Source organism: Chlamydomonas reinhardtii, chromosome 1 (assembly GCF_000002595.2).
Source record: "Chlamydomonas reinhardtii strain CC-503 cw92 mt+ chromosome 1, whole genome shotgun sequence".
NCBI classification, from domain to species: domain Eukaryota; kingdom Viridiplantae; phylum Chlorophyta; class Chlorophyceae; order Chlamydomonadales; family Chlamydomonadaceae; genus Chlamydomonas; species Chlamydomonas reinhardtii.
Genome location: NC_057004.1, coordinates 6,025,262 through 6,041,438, shown reverse-complemented (window position 1 = coordinate 6,041,438; position 16,177 = coordinate 6,025,262). Strand labels below are relative to the sequence as shown.

The window sequence follows — 16,177 nt, the reverse complement described above, 5'->3', positions numbered from 1 at the left end:
TCGAAGCCAACATTTTGTTTGCTCTAGGATAGCCACAAAAATGCTGGCTAACAAGACTTCCGTTCGGCAGACTGCCGGCAAGGCCAGCTCGCGCGCACAGGCCGCTATTCCTCACCTGATCAGCAGCCGTGTGGAGGTTCGCGCCAGCGGTGTGGTTCCCTTCAGCGGCGTGAATGTGAAGGTGCGAGACAACTGACATATTGCCCCATCGCGACCGATTGGTCGCGGCCTCGTTCGGGCGCTCTGGGGCGTAAACTGCAGCTCTTGCGGTGCATGCATATTTTGCATATCCACAGCCAGGATGTGGGCTCGCTGCGCCCTTGCGTTGCAACGTGGTCAGCAACTGGCCAAGGCTCGGTGCACCCTTCCAAAAACGCCCCTCCCGATAGGCAGCCTCCGCCTCCGCGGCGCCCCGCGCCCGCGCCATGGCCGCCTCCCGCCAGGCGGTGCGCGTGGCCGCGGCTGTGGACGCTGACTACCGCAAGCGCGAGCCCAAGGACGTGCGCGTGCTGGTGGTGGGCCCCACCGGCTACATCGGCAAGTTCGTGGTGAAGGAGCTCGTGAGCCGCGGCTACAACGTGGTGGCGTTCGCGCGCGAGAATGCGGGCATCAAGGGCAAGATGGGCCGCGAGGATATCGTCAAGGTGCGGCACACGCGGGAGGCGGGGGGTGGGGGTGGGGGTGGGGGTGGGGGGCAGGTAGAGGCAGGTGGAGGCACAATCGGAAGACCGGGAAGGGCGAGACGAGTGGGAAGGACGGGGTGTGGGTTGCTTTGGTTGATTTGCAACGTGCATTGTTGCAGTGTGCCACGCGCCACCAACACGCTGCTTCTCGCCCCAACCACCTACCCACCCACTGGCCCGCACGCACCTACACGCACAGGAGTTCCCTGGTGCGGAGGTGCGGTTCGGCTCTGTGCTGGACCCCGCCTCGCTGCGGGACGTGGCATTCAAGGACCCGGTTGACGTGGTGGTCAGCTGCCTGGCCAGCCGCACAGGTGAGGGTCAGCGGTTGGGTGGCGCCTGGATGGTGGGGGCGGGCGCGCGGAGGCGGGTGCGGCGGAGGCGGAGGCGGCGACGTGAGGGGCTTGTAGGGATGACCGGTTGAGTGATGTGGGAGTGGGGTGGGGGTTGTAAGTATGCATGGTAATGTGGTAGAGCGCGGACGGGGTGAGGGTCGGGGCCGGGGTCATGTTTTGGGTCGAGGCGGCGAGCAGGGTTGTGGAACGCAAAGGGCAGGGCTGGTGGAGGGTAATGTACACTGTAACAACCTGAGGTGGAATGGCTAGTGAACATTCACACGAACAAGACAAGGGCTTGCCTCTAAGCGAAATAGTGGGCGATCGGTGTGTAGGTGGAAGCTTCCGGTGGGGAGGCGGGGGAGTCGTGCGTGCGCAGTGAGAAGCGCGCGTGACGCATGTGGGTTGGGTGCGTGTTAATTCCGAGCGTTGTCCTTGGCACGCGCGGATGATTGGATGTAGGGATACTACCTGGGGTCACATTACCTCAGCAACATGCCAACGCACACACGCTCTCCCGCCTTCGCCCCACCGCAGGCGGCAAGAAGGACTCGTGGCTGATCGACTACACCGCCACCAAGAACAGCCTGGACGTGGCCCGCGCCTCGGGCGCCAAGCACTTTGTGCTGCTGTCCGCCATCTGCGTGCAGAAGCCGCTGCTGGAGTTCCAGAAGGCCAAGCTCCAGTTCGAGTCGGACCTGCAGGTAGGGGATAGGGGGCATGGGGATGGGGGCGAGGGTGGGGGCGGGGCGGAGGCGGGGGCGGGGACCGGCCTGTGTAGGGACGGGGCAAGGAGAGCAGAGCGCGCGCACAAGACAAGCGTTAAATGGTAAGAGGCAGAGGAGGCAGAAGAGGCAGTAAGTTGGTGGGGTGGTGCCCAGCTTATGAGCGCTCATATCTGTGCGGCGGCTCGCTCCTATCTTCCCCTGCCTCCTCCGCTGCCCCCGCCCTCCCCGCAGGCTGCCGGTGACATCACCTATTCCATCGTGCGCCCCACCGCCTTCTTCAAGTCCATTGCCGGCCAGATCGACATCGTGAAGAAGGGCAACCCCTACGTCATGTTCGGCGACGGCAACCTGGCAGCCTGCAAGCCCATCAGCGAGGCCGACCTGGCGTCCTTCATTGCCGACTGCGTCACCGAGCAGAACAAGGTCAACAAGGTGCGCGGCTGCTTGCGCGTGTGGATGCTGGGTAGAAATGACAATTGAGGAAGACAGTGTCATAGATTACATGGAGGCAGGCTGCAATGTGTGCATGCCATGGCGGTTGGGTTTGTGCATGAGTTGGGCTGTTGCTTTGAGTTGCTGCCGTTTCACGCGGCTGTCGGACTGCCCGGGGCCTTCCTGGCCTCAGCGCCCACTGCAGGCCGCTTCGCGGAGGCTGCCCGCTCCGCTGCCACGCCTCTCACCACGGCCCTCCTCACGCCCCACCCGCGCCCTCCGCGCTCTCCCCAGGTGCTGCCCATCGGCGGCCCCAGCAAGGCCTTCACGGCCAAGCAGCAGGCCGACCTGCTGTTCAACATCACCGGCCTGCCGCCCAAGTACTTCCCGGTGCCTGTGGCGCTCATGGACGGCATGATTGGCCTGTTCGACTCCCTGGCCAAGCTGTTCCCGCAGGTGCGGGGGGGGGGGGGGGGATGAGTTACCGGGGAGCGCGGGACGCTCGTGGAGCAGGGGACGAAGAGAGCGCTAGGGAGCGGGCTCGTGGCGTGATGGTGAAGTACGGGCGCCCTGGTCGAGCGCTGTGTGTCTGTTACAGATACGGAGGAGGAGGCTTTGTCGGCCTTTCCAGTTTGCTCCGTGTGCTGCCTTGGTGCTACTGCACCCCGCCTCACGCCGCCTCCTGACACAAGAGGCATTACTCCTTTACCCATTTCCCTCCTCCTGCTCCTCCTGCTCCACCTTCCTTGCCCATGTGACAGCTGGAGGACAGCGCCGAATTCGCGCGCATTGGCAAGTACTATGCCACCGAGTCCATGCTGGTGTACGACGAGGCGCGGGGCGTGTACCTGGAGGACGAGACGCCCGGGTACGGCAAGGACACGCTGGAGGACTTCTTCAGGTGTGTGGCGTGGAGGGCAGGGCAAGATTGCTAGCGGCGTGGGGTAGGGGGGGTTAAGCCATCCATGGGATGGTGTGTATCAAATGTGAAGTGAAGGGGGGGGGTTGTAGATACCAGCCCAAACTAAATCGAACCCAATGCAAGCGAGCGAGGAGGAGAGCGTGGCGTATGCTTGACAACGGAGGGGCACGCGACAATAGTCCCATCATCCCGGGGGGCGAGCGGATGCCGTCGGGGTGGCGGCGGGCCGCGGGGCGGTGGCAAAGGGGGAGAAGGGAAGTAGGGGATTACGCGTGTGGGGGGGGAGACGGGTGGAGTGAAGGGCGGCTGGCAGGGTCAGGGCAGGGGCCAGTATGGCGCTCAAGTGCGTGTCCCTCGCACGGCGCTCATGCGCGTATCCCTGACACCTGTTCGTCCCCGCCTCGCATTAACCACTATGTTTTACAACCCCCAATCCACCCCTGCAGCCGCGCCGTGAAGGAGGGCCTCCAGGGACAGGAGCTGGGCGACCAGGCCGTGTTCGGACAGCAGTAAGGAGTATGGCGACTGAACTGCTGCAGCAGCGTGTCGCTTGCGCGGGCTGGTAGCTAGTACCGTTTGGTCGTCCGCTCGGATACGGACGGTTCTTGGGGGGTGGCACTCCAGTTCGGAAGACGCGGGGACGTGGAGAAGAGCAGCTTCGCGTTGTTGCCCGGAAGCGGAGTCTGTTGGCTGAAGTAAAAAGCGTGCGGCCTGGGTCGGCACCTGGGGCGGAGCGAGGGAGTGCAGGCGGGCCCATGGCGGCGTGGGCCGCGAGTTCAATCGAACAGCGGAGTTGACTATTTCATTTCGGGGCGCAGATCGTGGGCGCAGATGCTAATGTTGCATGGAGGGCGCGCACTATTGAGTGCATGAGCTTTGAGTGGAGCGTGCGCGGGCGGATGGCTATGGAAGGGGGAATGAGCTATGAGTCGGCTGCTGTGCGCCGGTGCTCAGCCGAGACGGCACTCCCTGAGGCACTCCAAGCGCCTGCAGTACAATTTTGCAGTGGATGTCGAATCGTGTGCCGTATAGCAGGTGGAACAATGGAGTTGTGAGTATTGAGCATGCAGTTCTGCAGCCGCAAGAGCTGAGACGCATGAACTGCATGAACAGAGCCTGACATATGGCCCCATCCGTGTGGGGGCACCGTGTGTCTCCGTTGCCGCAGCAAAGCACGCAGGGGGCTGACTGTCCGTCGCGTCGAAGCAATTTCTTTTGAACGCCGACTGCAATCGTGAGATACCGTTTTCGTTGCTTCGTGCGGGAACGCGATGAGTGCGAGGGAACGTCAGATGGCACCCGCTGGACAGTGTCAGTCTGCTGGCGCGGAGGCTGTAAGAACGCAGGGGGAGTCAAAGCATTGGAGAATCATGCGGTCTAACAACTTCTGCAGCCGTAGAAACCCGGCGCCCCACGCCTGCGCATTTCGGCTTACGATATGCCCACCCATCCAGGCCTGCCTCGCCGTTGCGCGATGAGCAGCACCTGCTCCTGGCGACCCGAGAGAGAGGATGCTGTCCCAGCACCGCTTGCGCAGCAACTTTATTGGACATTATCTTCAGCCACCAACCCTTCGGCAATGTGCCTTGTGCCAACACACGAGTACGGGAGCCCTCATCACTGCACATGTTACCATGTGGGCCTTTCGTCAGGGACGTACCATTTTAGCTCAATCTGCGGTTCCCGGTTTAATAGTGCTTAAAAGCAGCAAACAATCACCCCTCATGACTACTTGACTTCGGTGCGCATGGGGCACATACAGAGCGTGTAACAAACGCTGCAAATGGCCCGTAGCACTGTCCGCCGCACAGCCCCTATGCGTTTACCAACAGTCATGCACGCAAACCATCATAAGCTGCCGCCACCGTCTTTCTTTCAGCCTGGGTCCGTCAGCGCCGCAAGAACCATATTAGGCGACTGCGCCGCATCACGGCTGGTGGTCCAGCAGCTCCCCTGTCGATCCAGCTGTGCGACCGTGCGCGTTCCTCGCCTCCTCTCGAGCTTGCCGCGTGGCTCCAGCTCCGCTCCTCCCTCCAATTAAGCTTTTCCCCACCATGGGCGCTTCCCCAAAAGCGCTTTACATCTTGCCGGCCTTGAAGGCGGCGGCCATGGCGTTCAGCGCCGAGCCGGCCTTGAACCAGCTGATCTGGTTGTCGTTGAAGGTGTGGTTGACGGGGAACTCGTAGGTCGAGCCGTCCTTCTTCTTGCCCACCACCTTGAGCGGCACGCCGGGCGCGAAGGTCTTCAGGCCCACGATGGAGATGGTGTCGGTGGGGTCAATCTTGTCGTAGTCGGCGGGGTTGGCGAAGGTCACGGGCAGCATACCCTGCTTCTTCAGGTTAGTCTCGTGGATGCGCGCGAACGACTTCACGATGATGGCCACGCCGCCCAGGTGGCGGGGCTCCAGCGCGGCGTGCTCGCGGCTGCTGCCCTCGCCGTAGTTCTCGTCACCGACCACCACCCACGGCAGGCCGCGGGCCTTGTAGTCGCGGGCGGTGGCGGGCACGGGGCCCTCCGCACCGGTCACCACATTCTTGACGGCGTTGGGCTTGCCGTTCTCGATGTTGATGGCGCCGATGAGCAGGTTGTTGGAGATGTTGTCCAGGTGGCCGCGGTACTTGAGCCAGGGGCCAGCCATGGAGATGTGGTCGGTGGTGCACTTGCCCTTCACCTGCGAGCGACGAGTACACGGGGACCAAGCGGATTTCAAAATACAGTTGTCGGATCAACGTTGCAACCCAGCACCTGCTGGCCTCGGCTCTTCACTTGCGGTACCCAGGAACGTCCTCTTTAATCACCTCCCCTCCAAATCCCTAATATAAGGGCACCGCGCACCTTGATCAGCACAGCGGCGTCCTTGATGTCATCGCCGTTCCAGGCCTTGAAGGGCGACAGCAGCTGCAGGCGCTGCGAGGCGGGGTCCACTTTGACGGACAGCTTGCCGCGCTCGTCCAGAGACGACGGCGGCGCCTGGTACACGTTGGCGCCGGCGTCGAAGCCGCGCGAGGGCAGCTCGTCGCCATGGGGCGCCTCCAGCTTGATCTCCTTGCCGTCTACGGCGGGCGCGAGCACAGGTATACCATCAGGCAACGCAAGCGAGAGTCACATTCTCTCTGGGTCTCCGCCAGTGCCTCGGCCCTTGCTCCGCAGCGTGTTCCGCACAGCCCCACCCACTCCCCCGGCTGTTGCTGTCAGGCACTCACCAGCGCCGACCAGGGTGTCCTTCTCGGGGTTGAAGGTCAGGTCGCCGGCAATGGCGTAGGCGGTCACCAGCTCGGGCGAGGCCACGAAGCAGTGGGTGGCGGGGTTGCCGTCGTTGCGCGCCGCGAAGTTGCTGCAGGATCAGTAGTCACAACCTCAGACACTCCTGGTACACTCGCCCGAGCCACGCAGTCCATCTCACACCTGTCCCCCATTTCCCCGAGTGGTCAGCCCTCTCCCTTCTGCAGCACTCACCGGTTGAACGAGGTGATGATGGAGTTGGCCTCGCCCTTGGGCACGTCCGTGCGCTTCCACTGGCCGATGCAGGGACCGCAGCTGTTGGACAGCACGGTGCCGCCAATCTTGTCGAACACGTCCATGATGCCGTCGCGCGCAATGGTGGCGCGGATCTGCTCGCTGCCGGGCGAGATAGTGAACGGCACCTTGGCCTTGATGCCTGTAAGCGGAGGGTGGCGAATTCAGGGTCAGGCGCTATTGACTTGATGGTGAGTGCATTCCACACAATCTGCTTCCAGACGCTTTACACGTTGCTTACGGGCTCAATATTTTGGCAATACTTTAGCCTTCGCCTCTCAAAATTCCCCTCATGGGCCTTGCCTTCTGCCTTCCTGTCTGCATGCTCTCACCCTCGTTACCCCGCAGGCCCCGCTCCGCCCGCTGCCACCGCGCTTCTCACCCGCAGCCAGCGCCTGGCGGGCCACCGAGGCGGCACGCGCCATGTCCTCGTAGGACGAGTTGGTGCACGAGCCAATCAGGCCAGCCTTGAGCTCCGTGGGCCAGCCGTTCTTGCGCATCTCCTCCGCGAACTTGGACAGCGGGTGCGCCAGGTCGGGCGTGAAGGGGCCGTTGACGTGCGGCTCCAGCTCGGACAGGTTGATCTCAATCAGCTGGTCGTACTGCGCGCCCTCGTCCGCCTTCAGGTGCTCCCTACGGGTGGGTACGTTATAAAAAGCGGGCCGCATTCAATGGGAGCCGTGAAGGCCTGTACCTTGGCGGTGCCACCAGGCCACCCCATCGCCTGCCCCGCCCCAGCCCACGGTCACCGGCAGCCTATTCCAGAGTCAAGCCTCAATGGCGGTGCCGCTTAATGCAACTTCCTCGGGGAATGCCAAGGTACACGTCTGCCACGCTGCCACCCACTTGAACGAGTCGGCCAGCGAGGCGGCCGGCGCGCGGCCGGTGGCGACCAGGTAGTCGTGCATGCGCTTGTTGTAAGGGAACATGGAGGTGGTGGCACCGATCTCAGCGCCCATGTTGCAAACCGTTGCCATGCCGGTGCAGCTCATGTGGTCCACGCCCGGGCCGAAGTACTCCACGATGGCGCCAGTGCCGCCCTTCACCGTCAGGATGCCCGCCACCTGCAGGTTGCCAAAGCGGTATGGCGGAGAAGGTAGGAGAGGGGCCGGTCCGACTGGAGCGCGGAGGTTACGGTACCACCACAGGTGCATCACTGCCTCTCATCACCGTTAACCGTAGCGGTACCATCGTCCCAAACCAGCCCGTTCCGCCCTGGCTAGGGCCCTACCAGCCTGCGCCCGCGCCAACCCTGCCATGCCCCAAGACTACCCCAACCAGCAGCCCTGCCAGGCTCGCACCTTGAGGATGACGTCCTTGGGCGAGGTCCACCGGGACATCTTGCCCGTCAGCTTGACACCGATCACCTTGGGCGCCTTCAGCTCCCAGGGCAGGCCCGCCATCACGTCCACCGCGTCGGCGCCACCCACGCCCACCGCGCACATACCCAGGCCACCGGCGTTGGGCGTGTGCGAGTCCGTGCCAATCATCATCAGGCCGGGCAGGGCGTAGTTCTCCAGCACAATCTGTTAGGTTCAAGGATTGGACACACTTTGGGTGAGCACGCTTGGTTGTGAGGCGCATTACTGCTTGCCACACACAGCTATCGGCTCCAGTCGGGTGCATTGGATTCAGCAGGCTCCTGTTACAACCTCGAGAGTCATGCTCCCATGCACTGTTTCAACGTGCTGTTTCTAACCCACCACTTTACTTATACACATCCCTCTACTAGCACACGTCCCAAGTGCCCTGCACAGCAACACCCTACCACCCGCTAGCACTATGTACGTGTTAATGCCATACGCAGACAGCCCCCGCTGCATACACTATACGCGCTTGCATGGACAAGGCTGAACTAGGCGTGTACTGCAGCCAGCATTCCAATGTCCGCACCTGGTGAATGATACCGGAGCCGGGGCGCCAGAAGCCGACGCCATACTTGGAGCCGGCGGTAGCCAGGAAGTCGTACACCTCCTTGTTGGACTTGACGGCGAAGGACAGGTCCGCCTCGCCGCCGAACTTGCCCTCGCTGTAAAGGAATCCCGCAGAAGGAGAAAGATATCGTAACACTCCCGTGTCGACGCAAAGGGTCGTCCTTTAGTAAAGGCAGTCGACCCCGCCGCCTTCAGTCTGCCCGAAGCATGTTCATTCGCACACTTGATATCCCCCTGACTCTTCGCCCCTTAGCGGCGCACCGTCAACGCACCGGTCCGGCTGGGGCGAGGTGGTGCCCTCAATCAGGTGGTCGCAGTGGATGGTGGAGGGCACCATGGTCTTCGGCAGGCCCGAAGAGATGAACTGAAGCATGGCCATCTGCGCAGTCGCGTCCTGCATCGCCACGCGGTCTGCACGACAATGTACATCGAGCGCGACATTTACGGCGAGTGTGCGAGCTTGGGGCCGCCCCAACCGTGTACTGCCCCGACCACAGTCACTCGGTTAGTCAAGCGGTGTGTAGTGTGACCGCGCCCGCTCGGAATGTCCAGGCGCTCACCAGGGCGCAGCCTCAGGTAGGACACGCCGCGCTTCATCTCTGCGTTCTCGGGGTCATCCAAGTGACCATACACAACCTGCGCGCGGGCAGCAGCAGTGTCACAAAGCCTGGCCGACAGCTGACAACCCCGGCTCGGTCGGCACAAACCCGCGTCGTTGTGCACGCCCATGCCCGACGCCCCAAATTCACCTTCTCAGCCAGCGTCATCGGCTTGTTCAGCCGCTTGCGCACGACCTGTAATGTTCACACGAGCCAGCAAACCAATCAGCATCTCGCATTCGACCACGTGCAGGCCGGTGTCTCCCTAGGATCATGCGGCAGGCATACCTTGAGGCGATCCTCAATGGCCTTGTAGCGGTCGTTCAGGTACTCGTGCGGCTCGAACTGGCTCATGGGCACCTGGGCAGCCACATCCACGCTTCAGTCAGCAACAGCTCCCGAGCAGCCAGCGCACTGGCAGCCCAGCCAATTGCGACCCACCTTCTCAGCACCGGCAATTGACGAGTAACAGAGCACATTCCGCTCCCGAGCGAGCAGGCGTGCCTGCGAGCAGCAATCGGAACCGTCCGCGACGGTCAGGTTGACGCGTGAGCTGAGAGTGCTTCACCCAGCTGTTGCAAAGCAGAGACCTATCACAGCATGAGCCCCTGGCAGTCGATCATGCCTTGCGGCGCAAGCCCTGATGACGTTCCCGAAACTCCATCTCGGCGGCCTATTTCCTGCTTACCGGCCCAAGGCGGGCCAGCAGCACCGGTTGTTGTTGCATGGTGGCTGGGGTGCGACGAACGGAGTGTTTGCAGGTGGTTGTGTGCCGGCTGTTCACAAGGGTTTGCGCAGTCTGCATGGAGCCGCGCCCCAATCGCGCCCCGTCACGCAACCGGCGACCCTGCGTTGCGTTTCCCCAGTAGCAATTATGCGGGAAGATGACCTGACGCGCACACTGTCCAGTTTTGAGGGTCGCTCGACCCAGAGGCGAAAGAAGCCTAAGCGCAACGTTTGCTCTTAACGATGTGACACAACACTGGTTAGTTGACGTACCTTGTAGGTCAAGCTTGAAATTGATTGACGAACGACCCAAGGGTTGGCATTTGCCAGTCCAAAGGGAGCCCACCGTCCCCAGCTGCGCGCCCGGCCGCGGGCTTCCGCTGGCAGTTTGCCCCAGTCAGCCCTTCCCTTTGTGACCGGGCAGCAGGTGATCACAGGTAGCAGGAAGAGCTAGATATGGCAGGCACGAGCGCTGGACTTCTCAGGGATGCAGTAGTGGAGCAGCGTCAGGGATCAAAAGGAGCAGCTTCCCGCCTTTTCGGGGCCTACTAGGCCGTGCGGCCATGGTGGATGCAGCGGTTTACCTGGCATCAGCAGCTGCCCGCCACAGGACCTGGCGGTAGCAGCAATATGCGCCTCTTGCAAGCACAAACATTGCCGGAGGAACGGTATGGTAGGCGCGTGGCAAGGCCTTTGCGCCTCGCGTGCTGTGTGACCTGCAAGCGGGACGGGGTTGGGGGCCCACCTGCAGCTGCCCACCAGACCGTGGGACGTGGGAGGAGGGGCCTGGGGAGGGGCAGAAAGGGCATGTTTTAAGCAAATCGTGTGTCTCAGCTTGAGTGATTTATCATCAACGCGCCAGGGCGGTGGTTCTATTGAAAACCCAGCCAGAAGCAATCGTCCATGGGCACATTGACGTGCGCCAGTGGCGGCGGCTGCCCCCGACCTGGTGGTGTCAGCGTTCATTTTGGTCCACCGAGCGCCCAGGCTGAAGGCCCGCATTGCTGGGAAGTACCGACAACTAAGCCCCTCTGCAGCCGGGCCAGCTTCCCCCTCGCCCGCGAAGCGTGCAATCCATCGCGGCAATCTGCAATCGCTCTTTTCGCTGAGCGGTCGCTTTGGACCACGACGTCTATTTTCCGCCCCGGTGGCGCTGGTAGAGCAACACTGTGTTGCGGTCCGTCGCAGTGTTTGTTCCTGTGCCTTGCGGGCGGCCAGGGGTGCGCACGAAATCGGTGCTTATCAGCACCTTCATCTATGCCTGCGGCTTGGGTAGAGGCGGCGCAGGCGGCACAAGCAGCAGCGACGCCACGGCGGCACTATGGATCCTGCTGCGCCGCTGCCGCCGCGAACGTGACACTGAGGCCGCAAACGCGACACGCCCTGCCGGCTTTGCGCGGCGCCGCCATTGGTCACACCGCCTGATGGGCGTCAGGTGCGGCGGCGCACACCGCCCGGGCGTCCGCGGGCCACCCGCTGTGACCGCCCGGAACTGATGCCAATAATGGCTAGTAGCGACGGCTGGTATTTGCCTGGTCTAAACAACAGGGCTAGCGCCCAGCCTATGGTGATGCTCAGATTTGTTCCAGCTGGGGTCTACCTGTGACCCCCCACCACCCCGTGCAAGCAAACACATAATTCCGCCCCTTGCAGCCCCGACGAGCTGACAACAAGGTTTTGCAGCGGGGAAACGTGGCAGTCTCTTCACCCCGTCTCATAGGTCAATCACGTGCTGGCTACTGCTCCACAGCCTGTCGTAACTTGATGCCGGGAATGGAGCTGTGGTCCTATCTCAAGCCATCCCTTCCTGGCTGCACCTAGCCCAGCACATTCCTGCAGTCTTCCAAAGATGGTCATAAGCCCGTACTCCGCCTTAGCTCCCTTGAGCTGTTCAGAAGGATCCCGTATCTAGCCAAGCGCCTTGCTACGCATCATCCAGTAGCTCTGGCCTGGGAAGCCTTCCCTGGCTCAGGCTGACGGGGCTGTAATAGCTACGTGCAGCAGTGGAACCGTGCCTGACAACCCATTCGCTGCACGCGCTGACGCTGTGTTTGCCTCGCAGCCATGTACGGTTAGTAGGCCTTCAGGCTGCACAGCGGGGAACTACCGTGTCGGGTACGTTCGACTACGAACGCCTCCAAGCGCAGCCCCCAACTTCCGTTTGCGCAATCAGGGAACGCGCGCAGGTTGAGATCTGCCGGTGTCTGGTTTGCAGTCTTTGCTGGCGAGCATCGCGTGGCACGGTGTGTGGTAGGCCGCAGCAGTGAGGAGTGTTGTGGCTAGAGGATTTCCTGCTCGCTGTTTGGTTTGTTGCCTGCTGTGCTTGTGCTGGACAGCGGGACGCGGCTGACACATGACGGGCGGTGCCTGTACGAACCACGCCGGCTATGTCCAGGATGGAGGTGAGGTGGTTTCGAAACCTTCGGCCTCAGCAGACATTGCACCAACGCTGCGGGGCGGCACAGCCCACGTTTCCCATTGAGAGGGAGAGCTGTGGGATGCCAATGATCAGTCCGCGGTGTGTTGTCGTGGCACTGGGCGCGCTCTGATCCTGAGGTCCCTCCGTGGGGACGTCTGCGCCTGGGAGCGGAAATGGGTGGCGGACGGTGGCCCTCCCGTGTGCCCACGGGGCCTGGTGCCGCAGCTGCTGGAGGTCGCGGCGCGCGCGGACGCGGAGTTGTTGCGGGCGCTCTGGGCGGTGCCCTTCTAATGTGCTGACCCGGTTTGGCGTGTTAGTTCGTGTGTGCCTGCGTTTGGTCGTGCGCCGGCTGTGGTTCCCGTGCGGTAGCTGGTCTGCTTTGTTGTGGCGGTCAGTTCGCTGCTGCCTGTGTGCCCCGGTTTGCGTGGGGCCCGTGCCCTGGCTTGCTGCGGGTTGGTGCTTGTATCACTGCGCGTGGTCGTGCGCCTGCTGTGGTTCCCGTGTAGTCGCTGGACTGCTTTGTTGCTGGGTCAGAACACGCGGCCGCTTGGATCAGCGTGTTGGTGCGGGGGTGCTGGCGCTCTGTTTTGTGTGTGCCTGTGGGGGTTTCCCGTTCTCGCGGTGGTTTGGGCTTGGGTGCTGGGTGTCTCTCCTTTCGCGCTCTGTCCCCTGCGTCTGTTTGCTGCTCTGTTCTGTGAGTTTGGTGGTTGCTTCGCCTGTTTTTTTGGGGCCCCAATAACTGCTTTGCCCCGGAGGGGTGCCCTTGGGTTTCGGTGGCTAGTGTGGTTGCCCCTGGCGTTCTGCTTGCTCGCGTTGCAGGTTGCGTGCCAGTGTGGTGCTGCGCCTTCGCCCTCCCTCTCAGGAAAAAAACCGCCTTACTTGTCGAAGGAAAGCGGAGAAAGCCAGGGGTCAGGGGTACCCCGGGAGGAATGCGTGCGGAGGGGTTCAAGAAAAGCGAAGAAGACCCGAACCTGGGACAGAATAGCAAAGACCGAAGGGCAAGACCAGGGGAACCTCTAGGCAAGACATCCAAGCGCGCTCCGTGGCCCAGGGGTGGCCTGCCGTGGCCAACTGGCCAACAGCGCCGCTAGCGCTCCCACATCCCACACCACCTGCTGCACTCCCTGCGTTAGTTCCACCAGGTGTTGGCGGGCGATGGCACCGTACTCGCCACCGCAGGATTGATCGGTCCTGGCGTAGGTCGAGCCAAAGGGTCCTCCTAGCTAGAATCGGGGTCGTGGGTTCGTGCTACACCAGCTTCCCCCACAATCCCCAGCGGCCATTTTCGCGCACTCCCAGAGCAGCGCACACGAGTCGAGCACGATGTGCCGTGACCGCATTCAGACGTGCAACGTTCACAAGCCTCCATGTGGGATCCGCTGACGTTGCAATATCTAGGCAACAGCAGCCCCTGCATTGTCAGCCGCCACAAGATCTCCATATGCTGGCGGGGTTTACGCATCTAAGGAGGAGGGGACTGAGGCGTGTGGACAGGGGGCTAGCCACTGTAAAGTAAACCGTGCCGTGCAAATTCCATGAGGCACTGAGGCTCGGCTGTAGACACAATGGATACCCATCAAATGTCAGTAGAATGCGTTGGATACACGAGGGACCTGCTGATGCAGCTTACGAGCCAGCGAACACGCACTAGTATTGCGGACGCCTTGCTCTAGACCTCAGGGTCGTCCATAGCCGTGCCTGCTGTAATGAGCCCCACTGCGCCAGATGGCCTACGGAGAACGTACTCATAGGAGCGCTGAGAAACGGCTGGAGGCGTGTCAGGGGCAGGTACATACGATGTGTGGGGTGGGGTGCACGGGTGGGGTGGGGTACGGAAAATTCAAACCAAACCCAATACCGTATCCCCCAACCCGGGAAGGTTCCTCCCCTGCCCCAAACCGAGACCCAGATCGTAATAGGATGTTGCCTTAACCTTAAGGGGCGCATTGCGGGGACATGACAGCCCCCTATCCCTAGCCCCCTATCCCTCGCGGTGCAACACACACTGTGGTTGCGGGCAGCACTGGAACTCCGCCCTCGACCCTGGCCGCTGCTGACCTGCTGTCTGCCCACGCGCGAACGAGGCAACATGGCATGTGCGTGGTGATCACCGCCAGAGGTGAGCTGGGGGCTCATGGCAGAAGCGTGGGATCTGGAACAAGGTGGGAGGAACACGCCGGTGTCTCTAGACACCTCCAATGAACGTGGTGACAGGGCTCATAGCATGTTGAGCGCTACCGGGGTGACAGAGATAGTTGTGGGGGGGTAACCTCCTCAGGTGGTCAGGTTCAGGGGATGGTCCGAGCAAGGTTACCCCACGAGGTTACCCCCAGCATGGTAACCATCGAAGTGGAGGTAACTAGTAATGGTTACCATTGTTTGGCTGCTGACATACGGCACACGAGCGCCGACTGCCCCATTGACCCAGGGGGGGGTACGAACTAAACCTCCAGAGCCCATGTCCCAAAACCACCCGACCCCCCCTCCGGACCGACCGACCGACCCCCACCACCGTGCAACCCCTCAAAACCCCCTCAAAAACCTTTGGTTTTTAGCCAGGTCGGTGTCAATCGACTGCTCTCGGCGAGCTCTACAATTGTATACCTCCGGTTCAGCTGGAGGCACAACTTGACTGGCAGCCATGCCACACATGTCAATGTGTCCATGGCCGACCACCGACCCTTCTGTCAGACAACCGGGGCGTGCGCTTAAGCTTACAATTGCGCTGTGCATATGATGTTTGGGATTGTGTGCCGGAAGAGATTGGTCGACTTTCTCCCGGGATCATGTGAAGAATCCCGGGATTCATGTCACGCTGGATGGCCGGCAGCAGCCTTGTCGCCATGACCCACACGAAGCCTTGGCCGTTACACGTTAGCATCAGATCGCATAGTCTCCATGACACCAGTGAGAGACGCTCGAGTGGGGCTCTACGCTACTACAATGCCGATGTGGATGGACATGCGGCCGCTTTCCAGAGGCCAGACGTTCTGCAAATGCTTTATTATGTGCATGCTAATGTGTGCTAGTACTTGTGCTAATGGGCGGAGCGTTTAGAGGGGCGTTTAGGGCGCAGAGACGAAATCTGGCAGTCCCACCCACATCCGCGTGACGAAACCTTGGGGACCCCCAACCCCGACGACCGACCCTGAACTTTGAGGGCCAATAACTTTGCAATTACTACCCTGATTGAAACTCTGAAAGTGGATTTGGAGTCCTCTCGTCAAGCTCTTTCGTTTTAGGACATGGGGCCTTTCCCAGTCGAAACTACCCCCCCCTGATTGACCTATTGTGTTGGGCAGGTGCGGGGGTGGGTGCCTCCCCTCCCCCTCAGGCAGGGCACCAGCAACGCACCACCGTCTCTGCGTGTCTGCGCTAACGTGGTGCGTTGTTGCGGTTTGGTGACTGTTGAGGCGCCACATACTTCATAGCGTAGCCCTTGACTTGCATGGCCTGGCCCTTTACATCCCAACACATTGATTCAGATTGATTGAGGGCGGACGATGCTAGCTCTTCCCCATCTGCTGCTGATATGCGGTCTGAGAAGTGGCTTTGGGCCTGTGTTGGCTCCTCCCAGGAATCCTTTGGATGCGATCTGACATATACAGTCCTGGACCTGCCTGCTGGACACAGCAATAGCTACATTCGTCCTGAGCAAGGAATGAACCAGGTGATGAAGCCCAGCATGTCGCGCCCTATGATAGGACAATGAACGTTTCGTGTGCCTGACGGCGACCAAGATGTTTGCAGGTCTGTTATGTCGGCCTCTGCAACTGGCTGGCCGTGTTGGCCACGGTGTAGGCGGCCTGGAGCGCATGCGTAGTGAGCGAGAGGGTGGCGCAAGACGATCACGTTCCGGCTTACATGTTGCCAAAGAGTTTAA

At 61.6% G+C, this 16,177-nt stretch overlaps 2 protein-coding genes across 2 annotated transcripts; one reads left to right on the top strand and one right to left on the bottom strand.

Annotated features, from left to right (window-relative positions):
• The first annotated feature begins 5 nt into the window (after window positions 1–5).
• On the top strand, window positions 6–4,450 carry CHLRE_01g042800v5 (uncharacterized protein). Its single transcript, XM_001690116.2, has 8 exons — window positions 6–181; window positions 390–644; window positions 883–997; window positions 1,556–1,722; window positions 1,978–2,178; window positions 2,473–2,634; window positions 2,940–3,079; window positions 3,547–4,450. The coding sequence occupies exons 1-8, from the start codon at window positions 41–43 to the stop codon at window positions 3,611–3,613; spliced, it is 1,248 nt and encodes a 415-aa protein (XP_001690168.1). The 5' UTR covers window positions 6–40; the 3' UTR covers window positions 3,614–4,450.
• A 4-nt stretch (window positions 4,451–4,454) lies between these two features.
• Window positions 4,455–10,383, bottom strand: CHLRE_01g042750v5 (uncharacterized protein). Its single transcript, XM_001689650.2, has 15 exons — window positions 10,149–10,383; window positions 9,838–9,996; window positions 9,591–9,653; window positions 9,438–9,509; window positions 9,300–9,344; window positions 9,111–9,186; window positions 8,823–8,961; window positions 8,510–8,645; window positions 7,918–8,142; window positions 7,463–7,680; window positions 6,999–7,249; window positions 6,557–6,758; window positions 6,304–6,434; window positions 5,936–6,153; window positions 4,455–5,771 (listed from the first exon to the last, which is right to left on the bottom strand). Exons 2-15 carry the CDS (start codon window positions 9,952–9,954, stop codon window positions 5,178–5,180), a joined length of 2,487 nt encoding a protein of 828 aa, XP_001689702.2. The 5' UTR covers window positions 9,955–9,996; window positions 10,149–10,383; the 3' UTR covers window positions 4,455–5,177.
• Between the last annotated feature and the right edge of the window lie 5,794 nt (window positions 10,384–16,177).

Excerpts from the sequence above, each read along its gene's own strand:
- CHLRE_01g042750v5 (XM_001689650.2), bottom strand. The coding sequence starts at position 9,954 with ATGCAGACTGCGCAAACCCTTGTGAACAGCCGGCACACAACCACCTGC. Across the intron at positions 9,510-9,590 it reads CAATTGCCGGTGCTGAGAAG|GTGCCCATGAGCCAGTTCGA; the intron begins GTGGGTCGCAAT and ends GTGGCTGCCCAG. Across the intron at positions 5,772-5,935 it reads ACGCCGCTGTGCTGATCAAG|GTGAAGGGCAAGTGCACCAC; the intron begins GTGCGCGGTGCC and ends CGTCGCTCGCAG.
- CHLRE_01g042800v5 (XM_001690116.2), top strand. The coding sequence starts at position 41 with ATGCTGGCTAACAAGACTTCCGTTCGGCAGACTGCCGGCAAGGCCAGC. Across the intron at positions 998-1,555 it reads CTGCCTGGCCAGCCGCACAG|GCGGCAAGAAGGACTCGTGG; the intron begins GTGAGGGTCAGC and ends GCCCCACCGCAG. Across the intron at positions 1,723-1,977 it reads AGTTCGAGTCGGACCTGCAG|GCTGCCGGTGACATCACCTA; the intron begins GTAGGGGATAGG and ends CCCTCCCCGCAG.